The sequence below is a fragment of the Uloborus diversus genome, chromosome 3 (genome assembly GCF_026930045.1).
Source record: "Uloborus diversus isolate 005 chromosome 3, Udiv.v.3.1, whole genome shotgun sequence".
NCBI classification, from domain to species: Eukaryota; Metazoa; Arthropoda; class Arachnida; order Araneae; family Uloboridae; genus Uloborus; species Uloborus diversus.
The window spans coordinates 73645222-73664778 of record NC_072733.1 but is presented as its reverse complement, the minus strand read 5'-3'; the positions used below and the strand labels follow the sequence as shown (position 1 = coordinate 73664778).

The 19557-nt window shown below is 36.5% G+C and overlaps 1 protein-coding gene across 6 annotated transcripts in view; it reads left to right on the top strand.

Annotated features, from left to right (window-relative positions):
- LOC129218346 (microphthalmia-associated transcription factor-like) overlaps positions 1-14430 on the top strand; it is a 150560-nt gene extending 136130 nt beyond the window's left edge. For all 6 annotated transcript variants that reach the window (XM_054852591.1, XM_054852588.1, XM_054852586.1 and 3 more), the window contains 2 exons: positions 9453-9618; positions 14053-14430. In XM_054852591.1, coding sequence (XP_054708566.1) covers positions 9453-9618; positions 14053-14349 — 463 coding nt within the window. In that variant the 3' untranslated portion in view covers positions 14350-14430. The remainder of the gene's footprint in view (positions 1-9452; positions 9619-14052) is intronic.
- Positions 14431-19557: the final 5127 nt, after the last annotated feature.

Below are 19557 nucleotides of genomic sequence, written 5' to 3'. Positions count from 1 at the left end.
AGCGTGTGGACGTCCAATACCATGTCGTCTACTGTTGGTTTCACCGTCATTCATCCACTTTGCATAAGTACTAACAACTGTAGGTCGCGAACAACCCACGAGTCGTGCAGTTTCTGAAATACTTGTTCCGAGCCTTCGAGCCATTACAATCTGCTTCCTATCGAAGTCGCTTAGATCCACAGCCTTTCCCATCATACACAGAAGTAAGTGGAAGAATGATTCTTCAGACTCTCCAGCAGCAGTTAAATACCACTTCCACCTGGTCACGTTCCTTCCACGTCATCCAGGCGAGTTCATTGCAAAATGTAGGGGTCAGGGCCGATCCTAGCAGGTGTGCAGAGTGTGCACCGCACAAGGGCGGCCAAAGTAAGGGGCGGCCGCAGGCCGCATCATATAGTTCTTTTAATCAAGCAAAATTTCTCAAGAATTTCTCACAAGATAACATAATAAGTCGAATAAATGTGCTGAATTTTAAATGTTCAATTATCAAAGTAAGTGCCAATTTTCCAGCAGCATAGCATATTAAGAAAAATGGAATGTTAGAGCACATTGTGTTGCTCCATTATCCATTAATATCAACTTTTTATACATATGCTTCATTTGGTTGCAAAAGTTGTGACAGAAATGGTAATCAGGCATGGTTACAGGGAGGGGCAGTGATGAAAATCCCCCCCCCCCCCGAAGCATGAAAGGGTGCCTTCTAAAGGACACTAATGCTTCACCCAGCCTCCCAAGTTTTTATTGACTCTAAACAATGAAGACATATTTTGTGTAAAAAAAACTATGCTGATAGGTTACTCTCGTAAGTATTTCAAACAACAAATTCCTTGTTCAGCAGTCGTGGATGCGTGGAGACTGGAGAGGGAGAGACAATGGAAAATTGCGACTCCCCTGAGAGTCAAACATATATAATCAACGAAATAAAATTTTTAATTTTCCCCCTTTACAGCAATTTTTTCTAATTAAAATCTCGAATGAACTGCCTGGTTTCAGATTAGGTAGGAGGACAGGGCCTTTGCCCCGGGTTACAAATTCTAAGTGTAGCTCCAAAACGAAGATCCAAAAGGATGCCCTGACGAGACTAAAGAAGGCTTCAAACTGCGTTTTTAGGACTTTAATTTTGGAAAATTTCACTGGTTGAACCACCGATTCCGATTTTCAAGATCCAATTAAGTTCACCCTTTCTTCCTTAATGTAATCAAACATAGCCTAAAAATGATGGCTCCAAAATGTCTTTTCTGGAGACAGCACTCCCTAACGTCATCAAAAATTGCTCAACGGCATTTTTCGAATTTCTTTTTCGAAATGTTTGAGATAGAGGGTCCTGAAATCCATTCCCTAACATTACTACCAAAGATAGTCTGAATTGGCGTCTCTAGAGATGCCTCCAATCCCACCCCCTCTCACTTAACGTATTCAAAAACAAACTAAAATTGCGTTTTTCAATCATTAGTTTCGAAGAACTTTGGGGGAAATTCCCCGAATCCCTAATTTTCTCCAATGTAATCACTATAGCTCAAAATTTCGTTTTTAGACGGTTCCGTGGAGCCACCAAACCTTTCTGCCTAAACTAGCCTGAAATTGACATCAGTTTCAAAAAACAATTCTTGAGGGTACACTGAACCCCAGCCCGCTCTTTGTCCCATCGTTATCAAACAATGCCTAAAATACGATTTTGGGACTTCCATTTCTAAAAAATTCCGGATGGCTTATGTAAATTTTCACGGCACTAGGGCATCCGGCATCCCCCATCAATCGCCGAGGTGAGGTGGAGAAAAGTCTTGTATTTTTCAGATATTAATATCGAAAAATATTCAGAAAGATCCGCTGAAGCTTCCCGGTTTCCTTAACGTCACTAAAGATAGCACAAAATTGTGCTTTTTAGAGCCCCAAAATCCTTCCTTCACAAAAATAACCTAAAATTGATTTTAATTCCGAAAAATATTTCAGTTCGGAATATTTTCCCGTTTCCCCTATCGTGTCCAAATCTAGCCAAAAATGTGTTTTTGAAACAATAGTACCGATAAATTACCGGAGGAAAGATGCCAGACGCCCTAACGTCACCAAAGACAGCCTAAATTTGAGTTTTAAACTTCAATTTTGAAAACTTTTGATAGGAGAAGACCAAATCTTCCTCCCTCGAACAATTTCAACAAAGATAACCCGAAATTGCGTGTTTAAAACTGTTTCAGAAAATTTTCGGGAAGAGCGCCGATCCTTCCTAAACTAAGGTCACAAAAAATAGCTGCAATTTGACATCAATTTTGAAAGAATTTCAGGAAAGAACTCCAACCTTACTTTCCCCTCAAATCTGGAAAAATTTCCTAAAATTGCAAGTTTTGACTTCAATATTGAAAATTTCTCCATGGACCTTGAATGTTCCCGAATCTTTTGTCCTTGCAACCAAACACAACCAAAGATTAATTCCAGCTATTTTTCATACGCCAATTTCGTATATTTTCTGTGGCGACCCCCCTCCTCCTTCCTCTGATATCACCAAAGACAGAATATAAAATGCTTTTTTACGACTAGTAAATTTTGGTACTTATTACTTTCTTCAAAGATATAAATTGTACCTAAGGAGTTTCTAACTTTTTACATAAATTCATCCTTCTGTTTTTTTTTTTTTTAAATTAGAACTTGATACAGAAATTTGAAGAAAAATTGAAAGATTTATATGGGCATTAAGTATTAGTCAAAACATGCAAATTGCTCTTCAGGGCGGCACATTAGGTCTTTGCACACGGGCGGCCGACACCCTAGGATCGGCCCTGGTAGGGGTGGTCATAATGTTTTGGCTCTTGAATATATATATATATATATATATATATATATATATATATATATATATATATATATATATATATATATATATATATATATATATATATATATATATATATATATATATATATATATATATATATATCAGTGGTTGGAAAAACTACATTTTTTTTGCAGCGAACTACAACTACAACTACTTTTTTCAAAATGTAGCAACTACAAACTACTTCTGAAATGTAGTCGCTACTTCGCTACTTTCCAAAAAATAAGTAAATACAAAGCATACACAATAGGTTGTTCCTCAAAAAAAATGAAAGTCAATTTTTCAAATTGCATACACTCTTGTATTTTTCCTCTTGTGTAAAAACAATCGTGAAAATAAATTACTTTCAAATTAAAAAAAAAAAAAAACCACCTTCAAAAAATACCCAGGAACTAAAAAGCAAAAAATAACTGATTACACTCACATTCTATTTCCTACCCAAACATAGAAATGAAATTTATTTTAATTAAATGAAATTCCAGTACAAAAATAAACTGAACTAAATACCGAATTATAAAAAAAACACTGATTTAAATTGCTACACGATGAATTATTTTGAATACCTAACTAGTTATATATGATCTCTTAATTTTTAATAACCTTTTGAAGTCGGGGCCGCTTATAAACAACTACATAACGCAACTCACAGCCCACCGAATCCTGAATTAAACACTAATTTAACTAAACGCGAAATTAGTCTTTAAAACTAAACCTGCTCAGTTACGTTAGGTAGTAGTTTATAGGAGGCCCCGATTTCAAAAGGTTATTAAAAATTAAGAGATCGTATATAACTAGTTAGGTATTTAAAATAATTCATCGTATAGCAATTTAAATCAGTGCTTATTTTATAATTCGGAGTTTAGTTCAGTTGATTTTTGTACTGGAATTGTAAAATAAATTTCATTTCTATGTTTGGATAAGAAATATAATGTAAGTGTAATCAGTTATTTTTTGCTTTTTAGTTCCTGGGTATTTTTTTGAAGGCGTTTTTTCTTTTTTTTTAATTTAAAAGTAATTTATTTTTGGCTTTCTAGTGGTGTAAATAACACGGCGAGCGTCTCGGAGACTTTCAACGACTGTGTAGAAAGGCTTTTGCAAATGCGTAACTAATTACAAAATTAATTGTCTTCATCATTAGTTGTTCAACTTTATCAAAGTTTGCTTTCCGCAAGCAAATGCACGAGTCACTAAAATAAATAAATAAACGAAATCGCTTTAAGTTTAAATTTGTAAAATTGTAAATTTTAGAATTGTAATATTGTAAATTGTAATTTATGTTTTACAATACGTATCATGTAACTCGTGATAAAAGTCGCATGTTTCTTCACGTGGCCCCACTATACATGAAGTTTAAAAATTCCACTAGAATGAATTTAATGTTTGCTTCAGAGAATCCTTAATTCAAAATTTTCATTTTCATTACTCCTAATAATACATTTTTTTAGTACTTTCTTTAACTATAGATAGAGAAAGTATATACCTTTGTTTTATGGCCTTTGTTTATCAATGGGTTTTATATTTAATCGTTTGTGAGGGAAATTGCATGAAATTTATTGTTTTACCCTTAACTTTTCCCTAAAGAACAAATAGGGTAAATCAAAGATTTGGAACCTAAGTTAGACCACCTCTAAACAAAACCACCACTAAACAACAACAAAAAAAGAAAAAAAAAGCATAAAAACCGGTTCACTAAATGAGACGATATACAAAGTTAATAAAGTACAAATCGCAAAAACTCAATTTCATCAAACCTGAACTTGATGACCAATAGACCGCCGAGGAAGTATACCGTTTCAGACAAAAAAAGAATTTTCCTTATCGGTACAGGCAGGGGCGTGCATAGAAATTTTGGAGCCCATCATAAATGACTTTTCCGGACCCCTCTCCATATTTTTAACCCTATATTTCACCCTTAGTTATAAAAATATTGGGCCCCTGTTAGGCTCGGGCCCGGGCCAACAGGTGCCCCTCCCCCCTCCCTGTTCACGCCTCTGAGTACAGGTGTCTTCAGTATTTATGGAACATTGTACAAAGGAAAAACAAATCGGACGAGTTCCGAACCTCCTCCTTTTTTTTTTTTTTTTTTTTCTGAAGCCTGCTAATTAATATAACCCTAATTTCAAATTGAACTGGCGGCATCGTGAAATAGTAAATCTAGAATATTGGTCAAACTTCAGAAATCATACACAGTTATAATGTATATTATTAAAGAATATAAATTAAATCGTGGGGGAGGGGTGGTCTGTATTCAATTCCCCCGCAATTGAACACTAAATATATTTGAAAATTGGAATATTAAATAAAGAACATTATATTTTAGTGCCAAAATAAAGTTATTTATTAGTAAATAAAATATTTAGGTAATTAATTCAACTGTTAAAGCAGCAAAATATATTTAATTTACTGCTTTGCTACGCAGTAATAAATACATTAGTAACACCTATAATAATAAATTAGTAGGCAGCGCAGCGTTGCGAAAATTAATCATCCATGTGCCGCGAGAATTAAATATCGTTTAAGAGAAAGCCAAAACCTTAGGTGTGAAAATACACCCATCACAGCAAAACCAGGTGACCATGACGTATGAAATTTAAAGTTTCTTGGATTTCTCCGAGATCCCTTATCAGATCCAGACCAAGTTACAATGGGACCATCTGGGAAGTATACCCTTCCAAACAAAAAAAATTCTTTTTCAAATCGATCCAGTAGTGTTGGAATAATTCGAAAACATACATAAAAAGTCGCAATACGAAATCAACCTCCTTGTTTGAAGTCGGTTAAAAAGTTTCATATAATTTGCACAACGGCACCCCGTGTCGACTTGCATCTGAAAGTGTAAAACAGTACTTGTATGCTAGGCCAAATCGAAAAAAAAAAAAAACTTTTTTTAGAAACTCGAAATTTATGTTGATAAAACGTTGCCCCTATACCCAATACCCCACATGTACCACAAGAACATTTATTCAAATTAGAAAACATTTAGATATGCCACACTTAACCTAAAATTTATAATTTTGTTTAAAAAATTAATTTTTTTTTCAGTTATCTTTCAAAGTTATCTTTCAAAAAATTACATATAAATTTAAATAGAATATCAAGTTCAAAAATTACTGGCGAACACATTTACAGATCAACAATTACAAACGAATAATAAAAAAATAATATATTATAAATGAAAAATTTAAGTCAACCTGAAAAAAATCCATATCTTTGAGTACTATGAGGGAGACTTAAAAATTGCAGGAAAACAAAAATTTCTATTTAACGCTAATTCCCTACTTTTCTACTTTACTGTTTATATTTTTCATTTTGATAATTTCGTAAAATCTAACATATCTGAAAATATGTATCAAAAACTTAATTTTTTGAAGAAAATTATAAATGTTAGGCCACGTGTGGGATATCTAAATGGTTTTTATTTTGAATAAATATTTTTGTGGTGCGTATGTGGGTTATAGCAGCAACGTTTTATCAACAGAAATTTTGAGTTTCTAAGGAAAACATTTTATTTTAATTTGACCTACACAAGTGCTGGTTCACACTTTCAGACATAATCGGCACTCGTTGCCGTTGTTCAAATTATATGATTTTTGAGCAATCACGATTGCTTATTGTTCTCATTTGACTGTTTTGATGTCCTATCTTTTTATTTTCCCACCACCACCCTCCGCACCGCGTCACCGTCGACCGGCTCCTCACGATGCGGCTCCTATAGCGAAAGTCGTCTCCAGGTTGCATCCATGTCCTACACACACGCGCATACATACGCAGATACACACACACGCGCACGCACACATACATACACACAACTACCCACACATTCATGCCTGCACACTGACACAAACACATATGCCTACACACACATACACCCATACCCCCCCCCACACACATACACACATTCATATACACAACTACCCACACACTTAGCCAGCACACAGACAAACAAAACATGCCTACACACACATACACATACCCCTACACACAAACACACATACCCCCCACACACAAACACACACGCCTACATACACACTTGTGATTGCGAAAAACATAATTTGAATTCAAGATGTCAAAATTCAAATTATTTTTTTTTATTTTATTTATTTATTTATTTACTTTTTTTTTTTTTTTTTGACGTAAAAGGATAAAATATAAGAAAGTGTGCGATTTGAAAAATCAACATTCAATTTTTTTGGGGGGGGGGACACCCTAATACACAAACACACCGTAAGAGGATTGAACAAAAAAAGATTGATAAATTAGCTCTCATCAGAAGACACTAAGAAAAATGTCCGTTATCTCCGTTATCATACTCTCATACACTGTAATGCTCGCATTTATTGTAAGTCCTCCAGAACAGTTCAATTTCATCCTTTTATATAACAGTTTCAGTAGCTTCTTTTTATTTCGTGAATACTGTCAAAAATTTAAGCCTCGCTGAAATATTTTTTGTTTTTCAATCTTCAGTCTGTTCATATAAAATTCACCAAATTTTCAACTCGCAAAATCACCGATATCTTCATTTTCACGAAAATAAGTGCTTTTTTCAATGTAAATATTGGTGAAATATAAAAATTACGACGGCAAACAAACTAAAGGCGTCGAACAGATAGCAGGTATGGCGTCAAAATGAAATACCTGAGGTTAGCTCGTATTTTTATTAGTCTTATTTCTCATTGCATCTGCTGATGTACTTGTGTAAAATTTGCACCAGTCAAATTCGTTTGAATATTGATTTTTTTTTTCAGTTTATTTGAAAGTAGTTTCCAGAAATCGCTACAAACTACTATTTTTTTGTAGTTAACTACGCACTACACTACTTTTTTTAAAAAGTAGTTCGCTACACTACAAACTACTCAAAAATGCAGCTACTACAGTAGCGTCGCTACTTGTAACGCCCACTGATATATATATATATATATATATATATATATATATATATATATATATATATATATATATATATATGTGTGTGTGTGTGTGTGTGTGTGTGTGAAATTTAATTAGTGCATAGTCCCTCCATAGCATGATTGTAAACAGTATTCTATTGTTTTAGTGACATCAGTTGAAAAAATAAATGCTGTTACGTAAACCAATCAGAAAATATCTTGAAATAATGCTCTAAGAAAGCCAGAAGTGCTCATAGATTTGAGAAAAATACATAAGTGCACAACAAAAACTATTATTTCCCAAAATGCTTACTCAGAACAAAAACAACTAAAAAAAACGAGGTATTTAAACTTGAAACAAAATAAAATAAAAATAATTATTGTAATAATAGTAATAGCTCATAATAATAGTCACAATTAAATACTATTTAAATTGTACCTGAAGCTTGCTGAGGCAAAAGTCGCCAGTGCAACAACGCGATAAACATTTTACGTTTGAAATACTATGATAGATACAAGGTGCGATCCATAAATAACGCAGTCAAATTCATAAAAAATCATTTATTGAATATATTCGTACAAAGAATAAAAAATCTTCAAAATAGCACCCTCTTACGTTGATACTCTTCTGGAGGCGGTGTTTTTATGGCTGGACTGGAAGGTATCCTGGAAAGCCTTTTCCGGAATGTCCTTTAGAACCGATGTAACATGCACTTGGATGCTTTCAATTGTGTGCTCTGGCCAGGAATCATTGAAATAAAGGCGTTGCTACTCGGCGCGCTGTCATGATGAAGTTTCCACGCGTCCTTGATGTCGCTTCGGCATCGCGTGGTAGTAGACTTCCCAAGTTAAACGCAAAATTTGATATCGTACCGTTACTCCACAGAACAATCCAATGTGCCGTGTTATTGTCCATTTTTCACGAAAAGGCACTTCGCCCCGCCTTCTCGAACGCAGAGTTCAATTTTACACGGGGATGATCGGTAAACATATCCCCGTGCTTGTAATTGAGGGAACCAGACAAACTTAACTTTGGCGTGCATTTTAATGTGCAAAAAAAGTCAGTGTCCTTTACATCACTTGCTTCACTTGTCTATTGCTACTTTCGTTACTGTTACATTTTAAAAACTGTTACTGCGATCCGAATATGCCTTCTGCCGAAAACAGCGAAATAGAATCATAGGATACTACGTGACGAAGGCGGAGTCAAGTGGCTTCTCGTGGAAAACGAACAACACATAAACTCAAAACGGGCTTCACGGAAAAGCACGTCCTGACTCTCGCAGCTGAATTAGACCGGGTGCGTTTTGAAGCTAACACCCCCTTCCTTTATATTGGCCCAGCAGGTTAGAACACGCTGCGCCGTATCGTTGCGTCAGGAAAAAATGGTCGCTTATGGAACGCACATTGTATTTTAAACACTAAGTTCATGCACCATGGTGTTCATGCAGTTCAATAGTCTTAGACGTTGAAAAATAAAAGCACTATTAATTTTGTGTGCTTTCTGTGCAGGAAAAATATCAAACGCGTATCATACTTGTGCTTAAGTTATGTTTCATATTATACTAACATACATTTAGTTTAGAATCCACATTGACAATTCTATACTAATATTGTATTATGTTCATCTGATATTAAAGGTTACAAACGTTAATTTGATAGAAAAATGTTATTGTTTAGATTCCATTTGAAGGAAAACATTGCAGCGAATAATTGATAATGTCTTTTTTTTTTCATAGCTACTACGAATTAGTACGAGATTTACGACGCAACAAAGGCACAATACTTAGAGCTTCTGTAGCATACTTACGGTGTCTAAAGAAAGATGCATCTAGAATACCAGACATGGAAGAAAAACAACGGTTACTAGAGCTACAAAATAATTCATTACATTTCAGAGTTCAGGTAAGGAAATACAACAAGCATTCTGCACTTTATAACATTAGAGTAACGGCACCAGTAACAGATATGCTTAAGACATCGCTCTCAGGTTAACTCAATATTCTGAGCCTTTTAATGTACACTAGCCTCAAAAAGTTAAGGTACAACATTTTTTGAAACTCACCATTAAAAAAATGGCAGTAACAATAAAATGCATAGTTTGCATGGATGATAATAACGAACTTTAAAACCATTTATAAAAAAACGATAGCTGCCACTTTTATTTTATAGAAAAGAACGTACCTTTATGAGTGAGAAAAAAGTATGCAAATATCAAGCTTTCGTACTTTTGTGTGTAAGTTGTGTTGATTTTCAACTGTTGTTGGCAGATTCGGTGGCAATAGTCAAGAGAGTTTAAAAAATGTCGTTTACCCGATTCGTTAAGGTGGCGGGCAGTTGGATGGATGGAAATGGGATTGTCTCAGGCTGATGCTGCTAGACGTCTCAATGTGTCTCGTAGTGTTCTTCAGCGACTTTGGGATCAATAGCAATCAGAAGATTCTGTGTCCAGAAGACCTGTTCCAGGCCGACCTCGAGCTACAACACCTGTAGAAGCCCGTTTTCTAGTTCTTTCGGCCCGAAGGAGAAGAAACACTACTGTACCTCAGCTCGTTGCAGACCACTTTGTAGCTTCAGGAAGAAGAATCTCTGCTACTACTGTGCAAAATCGTCTTCACAATGCAGGTCTCTATGCAAGACGACCGATTGTGTGTGTTCCACTCAGCGGACCAAGCGAAGGATCCGCTTATGCCGGGCAAGAGAACATGTTTCCTGGACCCAGCAGTAATGGGCTTCTGTGCTGTTCACTGACAAGTCCAGATTTACATTGAAGAGTAATTCAGGGCGTCTACTAATCTGGAAGGAACAGCACACTAGATACCATCAATCCAACGCTGTTAAAAGACACAGTTGTAGAGGTGGTGGAATCATGGTTTGGGCAGAGATCTCGTTCGGTGTTCACACTGACCTGCATTTGTTCCATGGAAGAACTCTGACTGGTCTGAGATATCGGGATGAGATCCTTGATCCATATGGCCGCTCATATACTGGTGCTATTGGTAAAGACTTCATTCTGGTGGACGATAATGACGACCTCATCGATCTCGGATTGTTGAGGAGTATCTTGAAAATCACGGTTTGGAGCGAATGGAATGGCCAGCTCGATCTCCAGACCTGAAACAGATAGAACATCTTTGGGACTGTCTTGGCAGACAGGTTGCTGCTTTAAATCCTCCTCCAAGGTCGTAATAAACAGCATGGAAAATCGATGCCGCCAATGCGTTCATGATAGGGGGGACACATTCCTTATTAGAACCCATTTTTGTATTGTTTCTATGACATTTTACTACCTAACACTGTGATGTTCTGTTTTCTTCAAGAATGGAGTTTTCCACAAAGATCGCTTTTGGTGTTATAAATCGTTTTTGTAATACACTTATATAAATTTCTATTACGCATCCATTAAAAAACTGTTTAATGCACATATCCTCCAAATTTTTCGTTTCTACATTCATTCATTTGCAAATTAGACGCAAAAAAACGGTTGTACCTTAACTTTTTGAGGCCATTGATTTTCACTTTTCCCCGTTGATTCGCAATGAAGGAATATATTTAATGAAAGAATTATCATTAGAAAATTTGTATCATAAATTATTTGTAGTTATTGTCCAGATTTACATTGGAGAGTGATTCAGGGCGTCTACTGATCTGGAGGGAACAGCGCACTAAATACCATCAATCCAACACTGTTGAAAGGCACAGTTATAAGAGATGGTGGAATCATGGTTTGAGCAGGGATCTCGCTCGTTGATCACATTGACCTGCATTTGTTACATGAAGGAACTCTGACTGGTCTGAGACATCGGGATGAGAACCTTGAACCAGATGTCCGCCCATATGCTGGTGCTATTGGTAATGACTTCATTCTGATGGATGGTAATGCAAGACCTCACCGAGCTCGGATTGTTGAGGAGTATCTTGAGGACCACGGTTTGGAACGAATGGAATGGCCAGCTTGATCTCTAGACCTGAAACCGATAGAACATCTATAGGACTATCTTGGCAGACAGGTCGTTACATGAGCTAGATCAAGTCTTACTCTGTGTCTAGTCCTCGCTTCCTATTCCCGTGTCCGACAACTTAATAAACAGCATGGAAAATTGATGCCGCCTATGCATTCAAGTAGGGTGAACACATTCATCATTAGAACTTTTTGTATTGTTTCCGTGACATTTTACTACATAACAGTTATGTAGTACATAACACTGCGATGTTGTTTTCTTGTATATTGGTTAGAAACGGGGCAACAATGCATGATGTCCTTTAAGTTTTCCGCTGAAAATTGCAGCTTCGATGATATTGTTCGTCGTCTTTTTCAATCAAAACTTGATACCGTTGCAAAGTCTTGGTAGATTGATATTTCGGAGAAGAGCACGAATTTTTAATTGTAAATTGTGTGTCGCAATCTGTCTGGAAAATCAAGCGAAATCAAGAAGTCAATTGGATAATTGGCAACTTCGTCTTGATTCATTGAAGTATCGAGGAACTTATACGATCTCACTTCTTCTAGTATTCCGTTTTCAATACTGATATGACATCGTTGTATTTGGTTGTTAGCAAAGCATGTTCATTGACCTACTGATGGTTTTGAGATTCCGAACAATGTTTGAGAAAACTTTGAATCAATTTATTTCTGGTTTTAATGCTTTTTTTGATGTTTGTGTGGGTTCATTTATATTTTCCCACTATCCGGCGTTGTACGGTCTACCTCGAAAATAAAAGTTGCGTTCAGTGACACATGTTCAATATCCAGGCATAAATAAAAGGGGAAAAATTGGGTAAAATTCTGGTCAACGTGTTTTATAACTCAAAATTTAAATTTGGATATTTTTAGCAATTCAAAAATAAAAAAATCCTATGTGCATTCCTGACTATCAGAGGACCTCCGTGTCAAATTTGGCAACGATCCGACTTAAACTGTGGATTTATATAAGGAGCATACACACCCACAAACAGTCATATGTATTATACGTACATACGTATGTAGATTTTCCATGTGTCAGAATTGAGCAGTAAGTCACCAAGCCACTGCTAAACCAGAACTACATGCAATCTACCGATACCCCGATTATGCCATCCAGAGACTACAGTTTCTTCCTTGTTATGGACTACGACAGTACCTGAGCTCGAGGCAGATGTCATCGCATTGAAGCTGAGAGTGCCAACAAACACACCGCAATAATGCTGCAAACTCGCTGGTGTGTTAAATCTATTTGAACTACCTGCTTGTAGGCAATATTAGCTTCACATCTGCCTCCAACTCGATTACTGTCGATTCCAGACTGATGAGTTCATGACAAGGATGAAACTGCAATCTCTGGATGGTATAACCGAGCTATCCGCATATTGCACGTAAGAATTGTTTTGCGAAACGTTTAGTAGAGCCATCATGTTGTAGTTGTACACACGTAGCATCGAACTGGGTGACTTGGTGACAGCAGGGGGTTTGAGATTGTGCCAAATAGATTGTGGCATAACTGTCAGAGGTAGAATGCTGTTTTTATATAAACAGAAAGTTTGAAATGTGTTGCACTCTGCTTTATCTTTCGTTTAACTTAATTTAAGCTCTCTGTATTGGTAATGGTGCAATGATGTGACATAATCTCACCCCATATGGGCAGAAAATCACCTCATTCGATGGTATTTATCTTTAAAGACATTTATGAATGTTGCCATAAAACTTATGACTTCAGACATGCAACATCAACAGATGATATACGCGGTATAAGTTGTAACTTCTGACGAATGTACATGATACGAAAGTTCTTTTTTTGGGGGGGGGGGGGGCATCATAGCATGTTTGTCCAAAATATTGATTTGACATGCTTGGTATTTTACCGGATTTATTACCGGGACAAAATTCGCAGCATGCCTAAGGTGACCATTCATTCAGTTTTGATCGGAAAAGTTCCGTTTTCAGACATCCTCTCCCCCACATACTGAAATGTCCCGTTGTGACACAACGGAACAATGAATGTTTCAACCGGAAGTCACTATCCAATCATTTTCATACCAATAATTGAACCATGCATAATATTTTTCCTACGGGCTCGATGCGCTTATAGAAAGGATAGTTTCGCTTTTTTTTTTTTTTTTTTTAATTATACACGTGCAAATGTTTAAAATTCCTAAGTATCCCGTTTCGAGGAAAAAATAAATGGTCACCTTAAGCATACCCCCAACTACGGGGAAAAAGATCATCAAAAGAAATTAGTCTGTGGAACGAAAAAAATTCATACTTTTTCTCTTTTTTCCCCCCTCTTTCACTAGTTATACTCATATTTCCTACGTAAAACTTTTAAATCTAGAAAAAGAATTAACAAAGATAATATTTTCTAGGAGCTTGAAACGGAGCTTCGTCTTCGTGGCATACCATATACTCCTCGTCCAGATCTCAGTAAACCACCAATAAACGCTCCATTTTTCACTGTCAAACAAGAGAAAGATGATAAGTTGCTTTCTGAACATAATCATACCTCAGCATCCACGCCCCCAACGAGTCCAAGCTCTGGAAGTTCCTATAACAGTCCATTTCGGGAAGATCTGATTGGAGATGATGACGACGGACCTGTAAATTCCAATGACCCTTTGCTTTGCTCTTCGCAGGAAATATTTCCTGACTTTTTCCTAGTCTAATTTCATCCTCATATTTTTATGAACATCTGTCAGGATATGTATCATTTCGAAATGAAAATATTTTCATCATATGGAAGTTGAATTAAAATGCTTGAAAAACGTATTTTTCTTGTTACCTTATTTCTAAGAATTTAATAGAACACAACTTAAATGTAAAACTTGTCTGGAAATAGCGTGTATGCATTGAGGCTGAGAGGTTATGGTACGTAATTTGAATTTTCTAGATTTTTTTTTTTTTTTTTGTCTTTCATATATAGCTCTTTCCCTGCAACAGAGCAATAATACAAAATAAATAATCTTTAAGTTAATACTTAACATGGTAAATGCAATTATCTCTTTAATATTAAATCAAAAATCATAATTTTCAACTATCACGTTGTTGATGCAAATGAGTGATATATATACATTATAATATAAGTCTGTAATCGTAATCAAAATCATAATCGACATATTATAATCGTAATCGATTACATTTTCTACATAATCGGATAGTTTCTGTAATCGTAATTACGTTTTGCCAGAGGATTATAATCGTAATCGTAATTGTAATCCCCCTTTTATTGTGCCCGTAATCATAATCGTAATCGATTACATTCCCTCGTAATTGACTCCAAACCTGCTCACAACATTAAACTTCGGCCCCAACTTCGGCCTCGTTTTTTTTAGTACAGAACCGCTACTACCAACGCCTAGAAGAGTTTCTGAAGCTACTCCAGCACTTCCGAAGAAAAAAATTCAAAAGTCCCTTTGATTTCCGAGTTATGCTACCATTGAAAACGTCTTTAATCAATTTCTTACATTAATGCTCTGAATTCTTCCTAAACAATAGATAAAGCTTGAAAAGAAACTCTAATTTTATGGATGGTGTTAGTTTTAAGCAACTCAGAAGAACAACTAGAGTTTAATTTCAGAAACTGGGATTTGGAGGAGGGGCTCGCAAGTTTTCTCGGAAATACAAAAAATGGTCGTAAAAAATAGAGTTTAAAATAATCATAAACATTGAGTAGAAATACCCTTTTAAAACTTGCACCCGAGTTTGTTTTGACGTGCAGTGGCGGATTTAAAATATAGCAAATGTTGCAATTGCGCGTGAGGCCCCATAACCATACTGGAACCGTAGGAGTTACAACAATGCTTATGATAAATGTTTTACAACTTCTGTGATAGAGAAATAGGGCCCCAAAATGTATTTCGACGGGCCCCAAACTTGTAGCTCCGCCGAAGCGATACAGAAAAGACTGCATTACTGTGATTCATAATACAAATATAGAAAAATTAAAAATTACCTTCCGTTCAACGGGAATCTAACAAAATGAAACAAAACCGGTTTCGCCATCTCATATTTGTTTCCATAGTCTCCAATTCGGCAATATATCACCAAATGATCGTCAGTCTGAGACGCTATATGAGGTTTGCATTGAAATAAGTAATTAATAGCCACAAAAAATGAGTAAATAGGATTTTTAGAACATCCGATCGAAATCAAAAAGGGAAGTGCACAGCTGGAACGTACGCACATCCCACATGCGAAAATTTAGCCTTCTACAGCTTACCATTTTTGAGTTATGACTTATAAGAGATACATACGTACATTCATCCGCAAGAAACAACGCAACAATTAACTTGTTTGGTACCTGAATGCAGTATTAAAAACTCTTCCAGTTGTGACTAAAATAGAAATTCATACTGAAATTTAAGTAAACAATTTATATAAAAACAATAACTCCCTTTACTTTGTATTAAAAAGTAAAACAACAAAGGTCCTTTTTTTTTTTCAAAAACATCGGCCAATTCCATCGGCTTTTCGATGTTTTTTAAGGCCGATGGGCCGATGTTTCCTGCAAGTTAGCATCGGCCGCCGATGCCGATGCCGATGGCTAAATTGTTGAACCATCGGCGCCGATGCATCGGCCAGGCCGATGCATCGATCGAGTCCTAATAGACAGCAACATTTAATATGGTGCCGGACTGGATGACAGAATGGCGAAATGTCGTGTTCTCGGATGAATCCCACTTCTGTTTGTCCAGTGATAGTCGCCACATAGGTGTGTGGCATTGAGTGGAGACAGATCTAATCCGGCAGTAACTGTGGAACATCCCACAGCACGACAATGGTTTGAGGCGCAATTGCATACAATTCCATATCACCTCTAGTTCCTATTCAGGGCACTATGACGGCCCAACGATACTTGGATGATGTGCTGCGGCCGGTGGCAATCCCTTACCTTCAAGGGCTACCTAATGCAATTTTTCAGCAGGATAACGTCCGATCACACAGTGCTCGCATCTGCCAACATGCTCTCCAACGCACACAGATGCTTCCCTGGTCACCATACTCTCCTGACCTGTCACCAATCGAACATGTATGGGATGTGATTGGTCGCCGCTTGCATTCTGTCCCTGCCTCGTTTAGAAGACGAACTGTGGCAAATGGTTGAAAGGGAATGGAGAGCCATCACTCTGGATACCATCCGCACCCTTATTGACTCTATGCCTAGACCTGTTTCTTCGTGTATCGCTGTCTGCAGTGGTCCTACAGCCTACTGAGCCAACGCCGTTCTCGCTCTGCATTCTGCCTATCATTTTGAAATTAAGATCATTTATTATTCCTTGCTGTCTGTCTTTTTTTCCAAATTTCATCACTTTCTGACCACTCCTTCTTGGTGTTGCATTTTCAATGTCGAGCAGTGTATATTTGTACATGCTCGTCATTACAAGGAATAAACATCAAAATACACGGAAAATGTAGTTACATCATATTTTAAAATCCGGGAAGAAGTAAGGAGGGGGAGTTTGAATGACAGGTCTGTATTTTTATCTGTTATCTATTGAAAATCGGCAAAAGGTTCGCGACGTTGCCTATGCCAGTAACAATAATCATTAACAATACCTTTTAGAACTGATCTTTCAACATTGCTCAAAACTCTGTAAATCTTTTAACAATAATCATAGAGAAAGTTTCAATACTATTTTTCAAAAAAGACACACGCGCTCAATTTAACTACAACGATGCACAACATAAAAACTCATCACAATAATTCAGGCTGCAAACTTTTGCTTACTCACAACACAATTGGTTGATCTAATATTTTCAGAAAAAATAACTTAATTGTTTCCAGAATGTAATAAAAATAAATTTAAGCAGACGATAAATTAAAAAAAAATAGGGCAGTTGAATCATTCTACTTTGCTTTCTTCTTACTTGGCTTTAATCTTCTGTTTTGATAATATTGCTTTTTGTGTGAAAGCAGACGATATTTTTTCAGAATACATATTCATTTGAACTGAACAGAGATGGGCAGACTTTGCCAAAATAAAGAGATACTTTTAATTTTCAAATTGTCTCGATCTACCAGAAATGCGTGCAAAAATTATACATAAATTAGTAATGTGAATAACTGTCAAATATTTATTTACGTAGATAGTTAAAACAGGAAGAAAGAAACTTCATTCTAAAAGCCTTCTGGTAAACAATCAATGTTTAAGAGTTGAAATTCAAGATAATAATACCAAAAAATCAAATAAATATTTACATTATGTGCTGAAACAATTCAAAATACAATTCATCCAAAATCAGTCTCTATTAAAAGATTTGCACTGCATGTTATCTGCTACTTTTGTATTGGTGTATAATTACTGATAGCTAGTCTTGTGAGTTCGGAATTAGAGTCTTAAGCTCTAAAATTCCCGGAGTTGGAGTTGGCCTTTTTTCTTCTGACTCTGCAACCCTAACTTGTTGCAGGATTGCAGAGTCGGAGTAGGTCTGATTTTGAAGTAAAAGGGTCAGAGTTCAAAAGTTTTGAAACTCCGAGTCAAAATCGGAGTCGGACTGCTTTTAGGGTGAAAGAGTTGGAGTAGGAGTCAAAGGCTCTAAAATTCCCCGAGTTGGAGTAGGTTTTTTCTTCCGACTCTGCAACCCTAATTTGTTGCAGTGCTGCGGAGTCGGAGTCGGACTGATTTTGAAGTTCAAGAGTTGGAGTCCAAAGTCAAAGATTTTGAAGCTCCAAATCAAAATCTAACTCGGACTGCTTTTGGAGTAAAGGAGTCGGAGTAGGAGTCGAAAGCTCTAAAATTCCCTGAGTCAACGTCGGTCAGTTTCTTCCGACTCCACAACACTAATTTGTGGCAGGGCTGCAGAGTCGGAGTAGGACTGATTTTTAAGTAAAATAGTTGGAGTTCAAAGGTTTTAAAAATTGGAGTCAAAATCGTAATCAGACTGTTTTAGGGGCAAATGTGTCGGAGTTGAAGGCTCTAAAATTCCCCGTTTTAGTCTGTCATGTTTCTTCCGACTTCATAAACCTTGTTTGTAGCAGGGCTGCAGAGTTGAAGTTGGAATGATTTTGCGTAAAAGAGTCACCGTCAGGAATCTAAGTCCTTATAAACTACAAGAGTCTGAGTCAAATTGCGTTTCTGGGTAAAGGAATCTGAGTCGAAGGATCTAAAATTCTCGAAGTTAGAGTTGGTCATTTTTCATCTGACTCTGCAACCCTAATTTGTAGCAGGGCGTCGGAGTCAAACTGATTTTGAAGAAAAAGAGTCGGAGTCTAATGCTTTAAATTCTTGGAGTCGGACATTTTACTTCCGACCCCGCAACTCTAATTTGTAGCAGGGCTGCGGAGTCGGACTGATTTTGATGCAAAGAGTCAGAATCCGACGGTTTTTAAACTTCAAGTTGAAATCTGAGTCGGACTATGTTTTAGGTAAAGGAGTTGGAGCTAGAGTCTGTCATTTTTGCTACAACTCTGCAGCTCTGATTTGTAACCCTCATTTCATAATTAGTGCCGTCGTCTGAAGAATATTAATGCCAAAAGAGCGATTGCGTTCCAAAACGCGACTAATTCCCAGCCAAACTAGTCACCTGACATGGGAAACATTGGGTTCCAATCTTATCTCACTGAGAGATTTGCTGTCGCTCCCGACATTGGTATTCTTTCTTAATGGTCCAAACCTTTAACAGTAACTGCCTCAGTTAGCATTACAAAGGGGCGTGCTGTTTCGGGAATAAAACGTAGTGTTGAAATTGAAAATTATGTTTCTTAAAATTTCAAGTGAAATAAAATGTGCCGTACACTATTGCTAACTGCATTATACAAACTGCAATTTTTTATTAGTTTTTAATTGAATATTAAAATGATTCAGTTGATTTTTAATTTTGGACGTGAACCAATTCAAGTTACCTTTTAACACAAACAAAAATGTTTCGACACA